At 35.3% G+C, this 19,008-nt stretch overlaps 1 protein-coding gene across 1 annotated transcript in view; it reads left to right on the top strand.

The window, feature by feature from the left end:
* GABBR2 (gamma-aminobutyric acid type B receptor subunit 2) overlaps nt 1-19,008 on the top strand; it is a 441,895-nt gene that overhangs the window by 201,284 nt on the left and 221,603 nt on the right. Inside the window, exons 4-5 of the mRNA XM_052704312.1 lie at nt 8,318-8,419; nt 15,242-15,307. Of these exons, the coding sequence (XP_052560272.1) occupies nt 8,318-8,419; nt 15,242-15,307 (168 nt within the window). The remainder of the gene's footprint in view (nt 1-8,317; nt 8,420-15,241; nt 15,308-19,008) is intronic.

Consider the following 19,008-nt stretch of genomic DNA (forward strand, 5'->3'; position numbering starts at 1 on the left):
TAAATTTGCTTCATCAATGAGAATTTTACATAAAAACGCTTTCTTTTATAGTTATACATCATAGACCTTTTGATAATGATAACGTTTTCTTAATAGCTATTGTTCAGTTTTCTCTGTTTGAATTCCCCCTGAGTAACTCTGAGTAGTAAATATGTTTGAAATGTATGAGTGTGTAGGAATTGCTAATGTATACCAGATTTAGTCCACCTTTAATAATATAGCTAGTGTTGAGAAAGTCCATAACTTTGGTTCAATATTCACTGTTTCTTTTCCACAAGAAGCCATTACAGAAGTGGTGTACACTACAGAGAGTGGAGTAATAGCTTGTGCTTCAGAAGAAACTCGTGGTACTTTTCTAAGCTGTGACTTCTTTTCTGATAGTGTGATACTTTCCACCTTGTTCTGTCCATACTTCCTTATCTGTATTAGGAAACTCACACATGTAAAGCAGATTTCCCATGTATTCCAGACATTTTTAAAAATAATTTTTAAGTAGTTTTGGTTATCAAAACACGTATGCTAATACTTGTGAAAACATTTTTCTTTTTTTTTTTTGGTCAGAAGATACATTCTGTATTTTACATACTGTGCTTTTAATTACACAGACAACAATATGGAATGCCTGTATTTCTCTGCCTCTGTATCCCCTCCAATAATATGAGCAGTTCTTGTTGCATATCTGCTTGCACCAACTTAGAGTACTCCTATGATATTCACTTGCTTTAACAAACAAGCAGTTCCAATTCCCTGCTTATTACTTATGCTTCTGGCATTGGTTTGCAAATTATTAAATAATCTCTTCTAAATATGGCCCCATTTACATTCATAATACCTGACTTGAAAAATGTTATTATATAATGTTACACCCTCCAGACCCTTTGCTTTTGGTCTATGATTTGTAGGAGCCAAGTCTCATAAACTTCTAGAAAAATGTTGTTCTATTTATTTGGTAGCCCTCAAAGCCTTCAGTTTTCAAGAAGGTATATCACATTCAGGGAGCCAGAATTGTGTTTTGTGTATGATTGCTTCTTCAGTTCTGTTCATCAATGTTCCTGAAATCTTGAACTATTTTTACAAGGGCTGCTTGAAATGTAATACCTCCTGTTTTACGATATTGGCCCATGATATCAGAGGCGAATGTTGGTGGTATGGTAACAGAGGTTGAACCTTCCCACTAATGTTCCATTATATTTTGTTGCCATGTGCCAGATGGCAGCAGACGGGCATTCTCTCCTACAAAAACAACCTTTAATTCCTATTTATCTTTTTTACTACAGCTACTGGAAATATCATGAGAATTCATGATTACTGTTAGCTTCTGTGACCAAAAAGCATAAGAATAAAAATTTTCTACCTTGGTGAACATAGGGAGAAATTATATTTTATCTCAACTTTATAGAAGCTTATGTTTAAATAAGCATCAGCTATAAGTTATTCTATAAGCTTTATGTGAAATCTCATTCAATAACAAAAAGAGGAAATCCAATGCATTTCCATTGGTATTTCTCTTTTGCGGAGAAAGATACTTATTTAAAAAATTATTTTTCATGGATGTGAGTCTCTATTCCTAATATCTAAAATATTTTACTATTCAGTTTCTGCATGCTCTTGATTTTGTTTTGCTCAAAATAAGGTTCTACCTGCTCTTTCTTTTTTGCAATCCCAAATGTTGTATCTATGAAATACCTTGATTTTATCCTATTTTTAAGGGTAATGACAAGTACTAGCACTACACAATCTCTCTTCTCCTAAACCTCTAATTATGAGTGATATTTCATCGTCATGGAAATAGCAGTAATGTTTGCTTATAACGGCTTGTATATCCTAAGATGTAATCTATCCATTACAATTATTAACAATTTCTGCTTGGTCAATGTAATGATGAAATATGGCTTATTGCCTTTTAATTCATGCACTTGTTTTATACATATACGTTTCTATTCCATATTACTGACAATACTACATTTTAAAGTACACAGTATAAATCTCTGCAGTATATAATCTTAGTAAAATATCTGACTGCATAATCCATATGATCTGACTAGTTCTCTTTTATTAGGAATCTCTTATGATCAATATCTGGTAGGATTAGACTGCCCTGAGCAATAAGGACTTAGCTTGCAGGACATACATGCAGCTTCAGTGAACCAAAAGATCGTTGAATATAGCCATTAAAAGTAAAGTAGTATGATTAATACAAAAAAAGTTGATTTATTTTGTAGCTAGCAATTAGGATTAAATGAGCAAACCATACCTTTAAATGTCTAATATGAAACCTAGTTTGAAATATTAATCAGTAGAGACCATTGAATCTAAACTATCACCACTAGACTGACAATTAATTGGGAATATCTCCTTTCTTTACTATTTTGTGGGGAACAGGGATAGAATTGTCATGATAAAAATGAAGTACTGTGGCAAAATGGATACTAGCTATGTATTTCTGGTGAGAACATGCTTGTGCAAATAATCCCACTAAAAACAGTAATATCTGTCCGTTTAAAATATAGTATGTGTGTCACTGTTGTTATACTGGAAGTCAAAAACATGCCAACAATTGAAATCTACTGTTAGTAGTCTGAAAGTACCAATAGCCATTTTCTGCACCTGACCAGTAGATCAGGGCTTTCCCAGCCCTACCTCCCCGTGTCCCAGTTGTTCTATAGGAGTGCTCATGTTTGTCTCCATCACAGCTGTGCCTGATGTGAACACACAGACTAATTTTCCAGCATGTCCTCAGACCTGTCTTCTCAGTATAGAGCAGCCCAACAACCACCAACTATATATGACCCAGCTTTCTTTCACCAGATCTAAATCTGTCTCTGACATGTAGATTGTTTCCAGCTTTACCTTGGACTCCAAATTTGTCTGATGGTCTAGACTCATGGTAGAAAATGATGGTTGTCTCCAAATCTGTCCTTCTCCCCTCGCTATGGCACTGAGAGATGGAGCCCTGGCAGGGGAAGCCCCTGGTCCAGTTGCTGTGTAATGGCACTTGCTTTTCTCTTTCTTAGGGAGCAGCCTACCCATATGGTTTCCAACATTTGTTTTCTTTCCTTAAATGTAAACCCATACATAAACTTCCTGATACAGGCCATAATAATGTAGTTTGGTCTCATCTATACTGATTGCTTTTACAGCCCATGTAGTAATTCTTTCAACTCTCTCAATTTTCTAGAGATTAAAGAAATTCATTTCTTCCTTTTCAATGTGAATTCTTGGCTCCTCAAAACCCCTGTATTTCTTCCTTCACAGGTGCAGGGTCAGGGACTTTGTTGTTTGCCTCTCAAACATCACTGAATTTGATACAGCAGCTATGAGGTAGGCAAGTATTGCTACCGTCCACATTGAGAAAAGAAATACAGCCAAAGTTGGTAGCAAACTTTAAAATCTTATTTAGGTCATGAGCTGTACCACAGAACAGCTCCGGCAGACTGAGGAATAGAAACCAGTTCCCTTGCGTCTTATCCATTGCCTCAAGCTCCAGGGCCAACTTTTTTTCCTGCAACTGTGTTTCTTACATGCATTTAAAAAACTTTTTTTTGGAGCTTGTTTCTGGGTAAGCATATTTATCCCCTAAAAAATTTTGAAGATTGCTATACCTATTAAAAATGTAGTAGAGTGAAATACCAATTCATCCAGCTTTTCATGAAGAGCAGTGTAGGAGCAATCTCTTTTTTTACGGTGAGTAAAGGACTAGGGTCTGTCAGCAGCTTTTTTTGACTATCAAATCTGATATTCCCCATTTTGGGAAAATGAAATATTGTTTTCCTTAAAATGTATAATGTTGTAAAGAGACAAAGAGGTACAGCCTTCATTAAATTGTTAACAATGTACAGAAGCAACATGGAACTATCATACTCCTTTTTTTTTTTTTTTTTAAGTCAAGGTAAGGTTTAATTACAAACTCCAAATCCCCACCAGAATTTAATGCATAGCTTTATACATCAGTTTCCTCCAGCTAAAGTTATCCTATACTACTCAATAATTAAGTAAAAGTGTGGTGTTAATTAATTAATTTATTTAATATTTCCTTTACTAAGAGTTGGTAGAATTAAACAATTACTGCTGAGCTCTCAAAATGCTTATACTCATAGTGATACGCATTCCAGTCCCTGCCCTAGTTGTTCTGTAGGAGTGCTCATGTTTGTCTCCATCACAGCTGTGCCTGATGTGAACACACAGACTAATTTTCCAACTTGTCCTCAGACCTATCACAGAATCATCTGCTTAAGAAAAATGCATATCATTTTGAATTCTCAGTTTCACAGCAGAATTGGTGCCAGGCTTTTTGAATTCCAATGGCAGACCCATATCCAAATCAGTAGAATCCATAGTAAAATTCTTTGGAAGGATTAAAAGACTTCTTTAAGAAGACAAGCACAAGTTCCAATACTGTATCAACTGATATTTAGAATATTTAGAAAGTAAAGAACATGAACAAGGGAAGTAGAAAGCAAAGAGTGAAAAATATAGCAAAAATACCCCAAGATTAAAGCACAAGATTAGATTTGTCAGATGTGTGATCACAGTATTGAAAGAGGGAGGGGAAAAAAAAAAAAGCAAACAACATTAAGCATTTTAGAAAAGAAATGGCGGCATTATAAATTCTTATGAACCTCCCAGTATCTGGTTGTGATAATGGAAGGAGAAACATTTTTCTTTTGGCAAGATCTCCACAACAAACTCTTATACAAAGCAGGCAATATCTGATGGTGGCAGTGAAGTGAAGAGTTTCTAGCTCTCTGGCACCAGCTCCAATAAACTGTGCCTTTTGGGAGCTTAAAGTTTAGTTCAGTGGGAAATCCAAGAGCTCTTTCAGTGTTTTAGTCTTCCAAAAGATAGAGTGGGAGAAAAAAAAATATTCAGTGGCTGAATTAAAAGAAGTGTTGCTCAGAAAAAAATAAAAATAAAAATCATTATGATTCATAAGAAAGCCCCTTTCAATTAGGAGAAATTAACGCCTCAACTGCAAAGCCTATGAACAAATTCCAGCACAGCAAATCAGCGGCCAGTGTGAATGGATAAATTTTCTCATCAAGTGTCAGCTTTGTAGCCTCCTCCAATGCCTATTTTTTTTAACATGGTTTTATTTTTATCACTTTTCCATAATCTAATTTGACAAAAAGATACTAGGAGTGAATCAGCTGTTTTCTGGTCAGATCAAGTGAATAACATTGATCTAGTCTCCCTGAGATTGCAGAAACTACTAAAAACCTCTTCACTAAGAAAAACAAAACAAAACAAAACAAAACAAAAAACAAAAATAAACTTGAGAAAATATTAGAAAAGTAAGCTTTCAACCAAAAAAAACCACACCTCTTAGTTTATAACAGAAGGTTAAACACTATGGGTTAGAAATAACAAGCTGTCTACCTTTAGAAAGTACAAAGGATAAATCTACTTTTTCTAAGCAGCATGTGATAGTTGTAGTGAACTTTTATGCTAAGCAGGAGGTTTTTGAATATTAACTAAATTGTGATCAACAGAAGCCTATTTGCATTTGGTATTACAATTGTTATTGATCTGTTTCAGAAACATAGTTTTACTTTGTATCAAGAATGAAGTGCATGGTAAGAACTTTTCTCCTATAAAGAAAGGTTGAGGGAATTGGACTTCTTTATCTTGGAGGTTTCAGGGAGACCTCATTGTGTCCTCCAGCACTTGAGGGGAGCTTATAAACAGGAGGGGAGGGTAACATTTTACAGAGTCTGGTAGTGATAGGACAAGAGGAAATGGCTGTAAACTGAAATAGAAAAAAAAAAAATAAGTTAGAAGTTGGGAAAAAATCTTTACTCAGAGGATGGTGAAGTGCTGGCACAGCTGCCCAGAGAACCTGTGGTGCCCCATCCCTGGAGGCACTCAAGGCCAGGCTGGATGGGGCCCTGGGCAGCTGAGCTCATGGTGGGCAGCCCTGCCCCTTGGCAGAGATTGGGACTGGTGAAATTTCCCTCACAATTCAAGCCATTCTGTGCGTCTGTGATAAGGAGCAGTTAATGGGATTACTGAAATGAAAACATCACTCATTTTACCAGTATACTATGAGAAAAGCTATTTGTTTGTTTGTTTGTTTGTTTGTTTTGGTCAGTGATTACTCTTTCACAGAATGTGCTTAAAACCTAACTGTAACATCACAACAGGATGAGGATATAGTTCCAATCTTGGTGGACACGTTCTGACTGTTACTTTTGTAATGCTGATTAGTTGTTAATAAAGTAATTTTCTATATGTTCACTTTTCCTAGTCCTTGTGAAAAAACTGACAAAACAACATATAATTTGGAAACATGGCTAAAAGTGTTATAATGAAGCTGTGGCTGGGAAAGAAGTAATAGAATCAATCATGCAACTGTTTGAGTTGGAAGGATCCCTCGCAGGTCATCTCATCCAACTCTCCTGCAATGAACAGGGACACCTACAGCTAGATCAGGCTGCTCAGAGCAGACTGATCTTGAGTGTCTTCAAGAATTAGGCTTCCACCACCATTTTGGGCAATCTGCTCCTCACCACCCTAATTGTAAAAATAATTTTTCCATATATCTAGTCTAAATCTCCCCTCTTTTAGTTCAAAACCATAAAGACAATAAATAGTAATTCTAGTAATGTTATTTAGGAGGTACTTCATCGGTCAACCAAGAAACTTGACACAAGCATCTTAAAGGGAAATTTTCAGAGAGTACAAAATGTCCTCCTTTTAAGCAAAAACTGTGCTAAGATCTAATAGTAAAGTACCAAAAGTAGTTACATTGTTCTTTCTCGGTAGTATACAAATATAAAATACGCCCAACAGAACCACTAGCATGCATAGATCTGTGAGACAGTCACAGTTGTTAAAGAAAAGCAGAAGGATAATCAAGAGATGAGTTTGTAAAGTTCCCAGTTGAACTGAGGTGCCTCCCCTGTCAAAAATCATGTCCCATTGCACCCTCTGAATTTTACTATACATCCTGAGTTTGACAGGCTTTCTGCAGAGGAAATGCAGCAAAACTTGGGTCTTGTTTTCAGATGGCCAGAGTGTCTTCTCACAATATAAATTTTACATTTATCTACATTCTAATGGAGAAGTTTCTATTGCTGAAGTACAGATACCATTTCCATTTTTTTTCTTGTCCATGAAAATATATACCATATGTTTTTTGATTGTTCAGTGTGCATGTGCTTGTCTTTCAAGGAGGTTAAGGAAATGGACTGTTAGGAGAGAGATTTGAAAGATATAATTCTACAGATCTGTACAGAGGATTTTTGGAAAGTATCAGCAAACAATTTATACAATTCTACGTTTTCTATACAGTGTCACATATATTTCTCTTCCAAGCATTGTATTTCCTGTGTTTTTATATGATGCTTGTTCTTTATTTCTCTTACACTGTGATTTGCTTCTCCTGTTTCTGATATAATTAAAAACAAAAAAGACGATCAATGAAATAAATGTGCTGATGTGGTGATAATTGTATTAAAGCAATATTAGAGTGCCTCTTTCTTCACTTCAGACTGTAACCATATTATCTCCAGCTAAAATTATTTTGCTCATGTATTAGGAATAGTAAAGTGAAGCTCTGTTTTTGGAGTCATATGGTTGGAGGAAAACCATCAGTGATTAAGATAGAAACATTTGAAGTAGTTAAATTAAAAATTTAAAAAAAAACAACACCCTAAATCTGTAACCATATTGTTTTGTGTTTTCTGGCTTCTTTGTGCTCTTAAGCAGCTCAAAGAGGTCAAAGGCTTGCCACCATAAGAATAAATGAGAAAATCTGTTTATAACATGATTGCTTATGTCACCTTTAAGCAAAACATGCTGTTCCATGGAAACATGCATGTTGAAAGAAAGGAGGATGGCTCAGAGGAATTCATCAGGCTTTATCAACCTCTAAGCAACATGCACTAAGTTCTGTTGGTTCATTCTAGGGCCAACTGCAGAGTTGGTTTTCAAGTCAGTCCACAAAATCAACAATGTGTAAGAGTTTTCTTGATAAGTCTTTCCCCTTTATATGGTCTCAGTAATTGGTTTGGCTGCATGAAAACTTCTGGTGTTAGAACCACTAGAAATTCACAAGCATTGTCCTCCCTCACGTTGCAAAGCGGAAACCCATTGTGCATTTTTCATCATCTGTAATAAAAGCTTTTGATCCAGTAGACTGATTGATAGTAGATTATAATGGTAAAAGAATAGGGGCTTGATTAGTTTTCAAATGAAATTGAAAAGAATTGGAACAAGTATATCATCGTTCAAACCATTGCTTAATGAATATAGTCCATCTGCTTCCTTCTCACTGAGTCTCAGTTTACTAGTTTGCCTTTTTCTCAACTTCTGACAGGTGAGGAATGATCTGACTGGTGTTCTGTATGGTGAAGATATTGAAATTTCAGATACTGAGAGTTTCTCCAATGACCCTTGCACAAGCGTAAAGAAGCTTAAGGTATGTGCTGCTGCTTGAGAAATAAAGTACTGATTGTGTTGTGGCGTTTGATTTTTTTTTCCTCTGAAGAGGAATAATAAACCAAAATTTGCATAAGAATACTGTAGTATGTAGTTAATAAGGTTAACAAATGGCATTCTGAGGGCCTACTCCTGCTTAATTCAATAAATGTTCATGTGATAAAGGTTTTTATAGTTCAAGATAAGGACAGAAAGTAAAACAAGTTTTTGCTGGCTTACTGTTTGTACCCAAAGCATCAGTCTTAGTCATATATGTGAGAAAGTTCTTGAGTTTTAGGCTCAGAGCCTTTTTAAGGTGAATTGTATGTAGAGAAAGCATTGAGCATCTTTGCATCAACTTCATTACATTCTAGATTGAATTATTTGCTTATAATCATTTGCATTATTGCATATGAATTGTAGGAAAGAAATGAAAGTTAAATTTGATAGCAGAATAACTTAACATCTTTCTCTTATTGTAATGATTTTTTAGGTTCTTGGCATCTGCTCAAATTAAAACAATATTTTAGCAATATTATGAAGTGCAATTAGTCATGAATTAGCCATTGGAGATATGAATCTTACACTGCATGTGAGCATAAAAAAATATTCAAGTTGAAAGAGAAAGCATTTTTAAATAGTGAAGATCAAATCTTAGCTTGCATCTGGTGTATAAAGTATAGAGTTAAAGCTGCAACCCTGCTGATATTTGAATATGTGTAGAAAGGCAGAAAAAAAAAAAAAACCCTAATAAATGGAACACCATTTAAATACTAAAATTTGAACAAAGATATCAACTTATGTAGGTTTAGGCAAGTACTGAGACTAACTGAAAAAGGTCAGAAGCATGGTAAACTAAGGCTTCATTATTATTTTTGCATAATAGAGATGCAAGCTTGAAAGCTGGAATGCTTAAAGTATAACTAGATAAACATCATGTTTATGTGTAACCATTCACAGCTGTCTCGTCTAAGTTTGTGTTTCCTGTTTGTTTTTGAAAAGACTCCAGTATGTGTTATCAGCAAAGTTGACATTTTTAGCGAGGTGTTTAACCTCTGGTATAAGTAAGCTAAGAAATTCAAAGCCAGCTATCTTAATCTTAATGTATAGGAAAGATCAGATTAATCTATCAAACTATATTAAATTAATCCCTTGGTTTCCTCTTAAAAATCGTTAAATACAAAAATAAATAAGCATATATATATATATATGTACACAGTTACTTATTCTTTATATGGTCATTTGTCCTTAGGTATACATGTCAGGCACAGTTTACCTGTCCAATTCTGAAAATGTTCATTCCTTTAAGGAAATATAAATTTACTGTAGGTAAACTGGTCTGCTTATTGTAATTGTGAAGAAAAACAGACATGAAATACTTTTTCTTTCTGTAGGTACATTTAAATTAATGAAATGAATGTTTATGCAATACAAAATAGAAATATCTACTATGATTTGCAGAAATATATTTTCTATATTTTCCATGGTAACGCCCTAAGTTTTACTACATATTGACTCTAGTTTCTTTGAATCACAGTTAGAAAGTAAATTTACACTTAAGAATATTGTTTAAACTCATTTTTTGTAGCTCAGAGAAGAGGATGTTGAAGGATGTGCATTTGTACATCATCTTAAATATGCCATGAGGTTGTAAGCATGCATCATCTTGTTGAATGATCAACACTTTTGCTTCCAGCTCCCTTGTGACTTGCACATAAGACAAAATAAATTAAAGTTCAATGTGATAGTTTGCTTCTGGTTTCCCAAATACAATAGGTTTTTTTGAATGCTGACCAAACATGATCTCCATTTAACAAAAAATTCCTTAAATTTTTAAAATTTAGGCCAAGAGTAGGTTTGGATGCAGCCTCAGTCTAACTGAGTAACATGCATGCTTACATAGATATCAAGTTTTGTCATCATGTTGTGTTGGTGGGAGCTGAAATCCCCTTGTTACATTCTCTATCAGTAATTCCATAGCTTAAGTTGGAGACTCACCTGTAGTTATGCAAATGGACATCCAGGCATTTAGGAGGCAGAACACATGGATGCCTGTATGGGCAAAGTTACCCAGCTAAGAGTAGATTTATTGATAACATCTTGACTGTCAGATATACAGTAGAGAATATGACAGAGTATCTGAACAGTGCAATTTAGATATTTCTTAGGGAGCCTGCCAAAGCGTTGACTCTTCCTGACAGATGAGGTATAGTAGCAATCCTTCTCTCGAAAGCTGTATAATACAACAATGTGGTTTTATTCATTAGAAATGAGACAGATTAAAATCTGATTGCAGAAGGGAAGCTCTGCAGGCTGAAAAAAAGAAAAGAAAATTGCCTATTCCAGCATAATATGCTGCACTCAAAAGCTGAAGAAGCTGAAGAGTGCCTCATATCTGGAGTATTAAAAATTGCAGTGGAGTAGGCAACATTTTCTTCATCTCTCAATAGATCATCTTAGATATCTTGACTCGCACTGTCTTCAGGGTTCACTATGCCAGCTGCCAGTAGTATCAAAAACACTTCAAATTTAGTGGATGAATAATATCCTCACCTGTAAAGAAGAAGGAAACAGGAGAGAGATTTCCTTTTAGGGCTGTGCTGTTGTCTTTATAAGATATGTTTTTATGGTTAGTTCTCTACAGCTATGGTTAAATGATTTTTTTTTCTTTTTTTATGTTTGTTTGAACTTCAATTCAAAGTGTGGAAAGATATGTATTGCTTACTGAGAGACAAAGCTTAAATGCCAAAGTTGCAGCTGTGATCTCTAGGAAGAGTAACTATGAGAGCTCGCTATATGGCAAATGGTCTAAACTCTTGTCTTCTGAAGTAAGCACATTTTTTTGAGTTGCCTTCCCTCCACAATGTTTTGAATCATCTAATTGATCGCCTGCCCAGTGCCATGACTTCAAACATTCTGTCAAGTATGCTTTAGTTCTAGACAACCAATGTAGAACTCTGTGAGAAGAATACTTGGCACTTGCTGTGCTCCATTGGGTGATCCCTTTGAACCCTACACGAGAGTTGTGTAACTTACATCAGTTTTCAAGGGATTGATGTAAAGAAATAGTGCAAATATGCAAGGAAATGATATTAGTTGATTTAACAATCTGACCAAGAGAAGGAAAAAATTATGTCCCAGTATCTGATGTTTATCATTACATAAGGCTATAATATGGACATATGTCCTGAGCCGTGACCACTGAAATGAACCTACTTCTGATAAACTGCTTTGCAGCCTTCCTTTACCATATGGAAAAAAAAATTTACATGATTTATTGATGAGTTATGTGCAGCCACAAGAATTTGAAGCTTTAGGATTTCTACAGGACAGAGCCGGCAGACCAGACCCAATCCTTGCTTCAAACGGATCTGAACATTTATTATGTTTTTTGTCTCCCATGCACAGAGGAATAATGTTATGCATGGAAGATGAAGAGCTATTGCACAGACTTTCCTAAATAATTTCCTTTTACATATATATCATTGTATTGATATCTGCAGTTTGTAAACAAGGGAGATCTCTTATCATTTCCACTACTTGACTAACCAGCTAAAATTATAGATTATAAAGCTGTAGGAAAAAAATAAAATAAAATAAAATAAAATAAAATAAAATAAAATAAAATAAAATAAAATAAAATAAAATAAGGAAGCTGCAGATACTCCCAGGCAGCTTGACTCCACAGTCTCATACTCTCCATTAAACACAGCAGCATCCCTGAGTTATACTGAAAGTCCAACTCAAAATTCCTTGCTTATCCTGTGCTACGTTATGCTTTCCTGATTTATTATCTCACTCTAGGCGCCTTTGTCTAGACTCTTCTTCCATTTTCTCCTGAGAAAAGCTTGCTTTCTGAGATTGCAGTTTTCCTAATTTTTCTAATAGCTATTTATCAAGCTTACAATTTGCTGTAGAATTGAAAATCCTGATTACTGTTACCCCCCCAGCTTTTTGCTCCCCCTTTACCTAAACCATGTATGTACTCATTGCTCAGATTCCTTATTTGATATGTCTCTTCTTTCCCTATGCCTTTTTTTTTTTTTTTTTCTTACTGGATCCCACTCCAGCCATTTTTTAAATTGAGCGTCATCTTTAAATTTCTGGATCCATTTCTGGCCAATACAGAGTATGTGTGGGTTCTCAGTTCCTTCCAGTGTTCCAAATGGTTATTACTAAGGTTAAGATGAGTGAGGAGAGACCTCATGGTGGACTACAACTCCTCATGAGAGGAGTGGAGGGCAGAGCTGAGCTTTGCTCTCTGTTGACAGTGACAGGACCTGAGGGAACAGCATGGATCTATATCAGGGGAGCATCATGTTGGGGATTAGGAAAAAGTTCTGCACCAGAGGGTGGTGGGCATGGAACAGGCTGCCCAGGACAATGGTAATGGCTCCAAGCTGCCACAGTTCAAGGAGCACTTGTACGTGGTTCTCAGACATAGGTTTTGAATTTGGGTGTGCTGTGTGGAGCCTGGAGTTGGATTCAGTGACCCTTGTGGGTCCCATCCAACTTGGGATATTCTGTGGTTTTATAATTCTGTGAGTCTGAACATACAAGATGTGGGTCTGAGTTGTATTGCCAAAATGATTGCAGAATGACATTAGTATAAGACAATCCCTGCAGCCAGCAGGTATATTGAAATAGGATAGGATATTTCTAGGAAAAAGATAGGATGGATTGTACACTTCTCACAGCGCTTTACAACAATAGCATAGTCCCTGGGGGGGAATGTACTCTGGTTTATGTGGTAATCATGTGGAAGTAATGCCTTCCTCCAGGGCATGGTACCAGTTTGAGTGTTGTACAGCCAGTGAGCAGTGGTGATACCCATGCACTCCTCCACACCCAGTCTATTCTCTCTGGTGCTCATAAAGTATGAGGCAGTGCATATAAAGTTTTCTTAAAATTAATTCTAATCATGTTAATGAAAAAATGGCGAGTAATTTATTCAATTTTAATAATTCATTGCTGTGTCACTTGCTTTTTTCAGCCAACTTTTCCTACTCATATTAAATATGTAGTTTTGTGTTCAGGGAGGTCAAGCAATTTGAAGACAGAGTTCCAAAAATGACCAAAATGATTGCTACAATGTGAATATTAGAAAATGTGGATATGTGCCTTTTTTCCACATAAGTCCTAAATCTATTATTTGTCCTTACAAAAAAATGTAATACTCTTGTTGTCAATGAGCGTAATTCATGAGATTTGCTTGCTTAGTTTCACATGACCTCACTAGATTTGTATTAAAAGAATCTAATCTATTTCAATAAGATTTATATTGCTTTATCAATCTGTGCCTGGCTATAAAACTAAGGTAAATATACTTATTTAAAATGCATAGGTTCAGAATGAACAAAGCATGTGGTGAATTTTATTATTTTATGACCACGCTAGGAGTGCTCCAAAAGTAATGACTCCTATATTATTTTGTTGTCCCACAATATCATTGGAGGATGTTATTGGTATGGCAGTAGAGGTTGAACTTTCCCACCAATATCCCATTATATATTGTTACCATGAGACAAATGGCAGTAGAAGGGCAGTCTGACAGAATGATATCTGACATGGAAGTGTCACTGAAGCAAAGGTGTGCCACTGAATTCCTTCATGCAGGAAGTTACTCATCACTGGTAAAAATTCCTAGCTAATGGTGATGACTGTGTTGAAAATCAGTGTTTTCTAGCTAAAAATTTGCTCTCTCAGATGTGTTTTTTTTTTTTTTGCTCTTTGTGTCTCTTGTCATTTCCATGGAAATAAATAGGAGGCATTATTTTGGAACAACCTACATAGATTTCATGCACTGAATTGCAGAGGCATTATAGTATTTTTTTTCTGCATTGTTCATCATAATATTTCATGCTGATCAGGAAATAAACATACAAATTACCTAAATTGAAAATCTTTGATAAACTGATTTAATTAAAGATGAAGTGTTTTCACCACTGAAAGACACAGTGAATCATTTGTTTCATTTGTTCCTTAGAGAGGGAAAGAGCTCTTAGTAATAGTAATAAAGTATTTTATAAAATAAATGACAAATCACATTTGCTCAACCTATTACTGAGAATCCAGGTAATTTTTTTTGTTTTATAGAAGTCACCCCTTAATTTTTCACATGTGAAAGAATAGCAGCCTAATTCCTGAAGGAATATTTTGCTGCATATACTCCTGAATTTAGGAATGTTATGTTAATGCATTGCAAAGTATGAAAGTAGAATGTCTTTTGACTTTAGTCATAGATTCACAAAGTGTGATGAAATTTTTTTTTTAATGCGTGGAGGTAGAGAAACTTGGGAAAAGGGGGATTGGCAATGTGTTACAGTGAGTGAAGAGAAACTGTTGAATGAATAAAACTTTTAAAAATTTCTGAAGATGATATAATGTGAACACATTTTATCTCACTTATGAATCCGAATTCTCTTATCTTCACATTATTAATTTGTACAAACAGTAAAAAGTGTGTATTTTCAACTGTTTTTAATAGGCAAAAGTAATAATAAAAGAAGAAATCTTGCAAGGCATCAAAAGAATATTTGCTAATTCAGTGGCTTTGAATAGTGATATTTGACAAGATAAACATTACATTTATTTTTCTCATTAGCTCTGTTGCTTAATCATTTTCTTCAGACACCTCAGCTGCCCTCTTCTTGCAGAGTTTCAAGATCTTGAACTTGTAGAAAATGTAATAATTCTGAATGAATTTTGCTGTCTGCAGCTGTGATCTGTTCCAACTCTGTATATGATTTCAATGGCCAGCTGAAGTTGTTTCTGGAAAGGCTGCATCTGTATTTAACTTCCCTGCATCTTATTTAATCTACAGGGTAATGACGTTCGGATAATCCTTGGCCAGTTTGATGAGGAAATGGCTGTGAAAGTTTTCTGCTGTGTAAGTAAATATGTTTAATTTTGTATCACAATAAAAATGTAGTACATTTGTATAAAAATATGTGAGTATAAGCGTGTCTTCATGTGGTTCAGCTTTGCAAAGACTTTTAGCCTTAAGGGAAGTTACGTATGCTTAGCTTCATTTCTGTTTCAATAAAATACTTTGCACTTGACTTCAGAGCAATTTGGGCATGGCCTTCATGGTTAGCTTCTCATTATTGCTTTCTTCTAATGGAATTAAATACTGTATTGAACTTTAGCAGTTCTCTTCATATCAGGTCCTGAGAAACACTTGTACGTATGTAGCAACAGATGCAGAGAACTTCTAGTTTTGCATTATGTCCAGTAGTTGTGTTCTGGTGTCTGTGTGTGTGTGTAGGTACGTATGTATGAATGTATGTATTTTTGCATGTTTTACTTTGAATTAAAAATCTAAGCAGTTCCTATGTGGGCTAACAAAACAGTTCTAAAATTTCTGCTACTCAAAATATTGGTAATTGTACAATCATCATTCACTTTCTTACTATTGTACATTTGACATACTCTTACTGACAGAAAATACTATTAAAAAAAAAAAAAAAGACTGTGAAGTAAAAGAACTGTAGTAAGACCAGTACGTGTAATTTCACCATATATGTCTTCACAGTCTTTGTGTATTTGAATGTACTGCAAACATGCACAAGCAGGACTGAAACATGGATCTTTTTTTGTATCTGCTCAGTAAATAAATAATCACAACGAATCACAAACAGGCAAATTTTGTGACTTTAGTTCTGATATTTTGGTTTTCACTCAGACAAACTTACCTAGCAAAGGAAAGAAAGGCAAACGTTCAAAATCTGGTTTGTTCATATGCCTCATGTATTGGCTGTTATTTAGCAGTTATAGTTGCTGGCAAAATTTGGAAAGGAGATATTGCAGAGTATATTTGGAAGGAACAATATCTGTTTGCATCCAAAAGGAAATGGAAAACATTATTTCTTTTTCGTTTTTCTCATCTCTGATCAGTCTTGGTATATAGATCTTTTTGTTCCAGCATTTAAATAGATTGACAAAGATAATCTCCTATTTTTCCATTCCTGCAAATAAAGAAGACTCCTTTTGTGGCTTGTATCCTCCACAGATCTTTGATAGCTGGGCTTCATGTGCCCATCTGAGGTATCCTGGTCACAGCTGTCTGCCAACCCAGTACTAGGCAAGATACTCACCTCACTAAGGCCACTGCACTTAGTATGCTGTTGCCTTCCTCTATGGTTTTGTTGCATGTTTGTATACCTAAGAGGAAGCTAAAGAAATCCTAGAAACCTCTGTGGGTAGGGTGTCCTCTTGTCCATACTGTTCTAGTCTGAAGGATTTATGGTAGATCTATCTCTTGCACACAAGAGCCTGCCACAACAGCTTACCACAGCAGCTGTTAGGTACTAACTGAAGAAGCCTGTGTAATTCAAGTTCCAGGAGTGAAGGCTTCTTCTAAAGTACATTAATGTCAGAAATAATAAGGTGGATTTTTCTGTAGCTTGGAGAAATCCAAGAGATTATGTATTTATGGTTGTATAAATGTATTAATTATGAGAGTTCCAACAGGAGAGGACAGTTCAAAGTAGGTCACTTATATATTAGTGCATGGCAATATGTCAGTAAGCTTGCTATTAGTCATGAAATATATTGTTGACTCATGCACTTCTACAGCTGTGTGTCTAAGAGCACAATAACTTAGATATGTCAAGTTTTTTTATTCCCCCCCACCCCCGAGATGTAACTTCAGACAGGTTTGTGATTCTCTTTTATATTTTGCTGAGTAGTTTACATCAGTCAGAGCAAGGCTTTAGGTTTGTTAAAGGGAGCTTCTATTGTACCAGAGGAAAAAACATATATTCATTTCTGATTGCGCTTATGACGTGAATACTATTTGCTAATGATTTCTGTAGATGGGAAAGCCATTAATGTCTGTACTGGTTTTCTGGTTGCACCCTAGAATTATATGCTGTGGAATTTCCTGAGGACCTCCATATGCTCATTTTCATTTTACCTGGTTATTCCCTGCACACACAAGCATACACACACAGGAGATACATAGCACGTAACTCAAAAGACAAATGGACTAAAAGACAGCCTAATTCAGAGGGGAATTTTAAAAACATGACAGCACTAATTCAAACCTAAGTGAATGTTAGCAGGTGTTTCCTATGATGTTTTAAATAGGCTTAGCTATTCGTTTAACGCTAGCATCAAAAGCAGTTAGCAATTTAAAATCTATGGGATATCTTAGCTTTCTACTGTTGTTTGCACCTCAGTGGATTGAATGTGATATTTTTTGTGGGATAAAAATTAGGGAATTTTGCTCAGAACTGAACAATTCAAAAACCGAATATTCAGCTGTGTTGGACAGATGTCATCTGATTATTATTTGAACTTGGGTTGAAATATAACTTCAATACTTACCTAATGAAAACTTCAAATTCTGCATTAAAAAAAAAAAAAAAAAAAAAAAAATTAAAAAAAAAAAGTTGCTAAAGGGAATTTTTCCAAGACATCACCTTTAAGCCATAATCAAACTAAACTGACTCCTAGCTGTTATAATCATCTGTCTGAAGACAATTAAAAAAATTATTATATATAGGTCACTGAGATTTAGGTGACTTGACCAGTAAACAATAACAACGTAGGCAAAGTTTAATCAGCACTTGTGATACAGAAGAACTGGATTCTAGTCTCCTTGAGCTGATAGAGTATTACTGCTGAGTCTCTGTTTTGGAATTAAAGGCACCACTGATTTCTAATGAGAAACAGATGAAGGTTCACTGCAGTTCAGAAGTTTATAGACATTCTTATAGAGGCAGGATGTAGAATGTGTCCATGCTGATGTGACAGAAGCACAATGGAAAGTCAACAAGAGTGAGGTTTTGCAGCCTGTTTTGCACAGACTGCCAGAATTCACTGGCTACACACAGACAGATTTCTTACAGAGACTGAGGTAATTCATCTCTTTGATTTCCACTTGATTCCAGATCTCAGATCTGCTGTGTTGAAAGGAACATTGCCTCTCTCTGTCTAATTAGAGGCATTGTTATTTCTCGCAATTTTTTTGGTTTGCTTAGTACACATTTCCTTCCAATCCATCTCTAATAGAGTTCTGTTCACTTGTTGAAAAAGAGTATTTTAAATGATCACTGAATATGCAATACTCTATTTTAGATATCAGGAAATTTGAAATAAGGCAGTAGCCAAAAATTAGCTCACCAATAAGTTTCTAATGACATTCAATGTAACTGTTCCTTTAAGCAAAGGCTAAAGATTGAGTAAGAGCGGTCATATTCTGAAGTGTGTAAAAATGGTTTGTTACAGATTGAAGTGTGTTTTGTTGTTGCTTCTGTTTTCTTTTAAGAAACTGAAGCAGATTTTCATTTGCATATGAATGCACAATCAGCACCAGCAGTGATAACCTTTAGCTTTTTACCAGTCTGCTTACCCTGTTTTGAGTAATGTCAGCCTGTAGTTGCAACAATCAAAGAGATGAATCCGCATCACTGCAGACACACTGAAAACCATTTCACAGTTATTGATAATAGTGATAATTGGTTTATGCTAAAACTGACAAATAACGATGATCTCTTTAAAAAGTCATGGTGCCTATTTGTCCTCTGACTTGGTTTCTATATGTCCTAAATAGAATAAAAGAATTTATTTAAACTTACTGTGAAT

This window comes from Tympanuchus pallidicinctus, unplaced genomic scaffold, assembly GCF_026119805.1.
Source record: "Tympanuchus pallidicinctus isolate F22 unplaced genomic scaffold, pur_lepc_1.0 scaffold5, whole genome shotgun sequence".
In the NCBI taxonomy this organism is placed as follows: domain Eukaryota; kingdom Metazoa; phylum Chordata; class Aves; order Galliformes; family Phasianidae; genus Tympanuchus; species Tympanuchus pallidicinctus.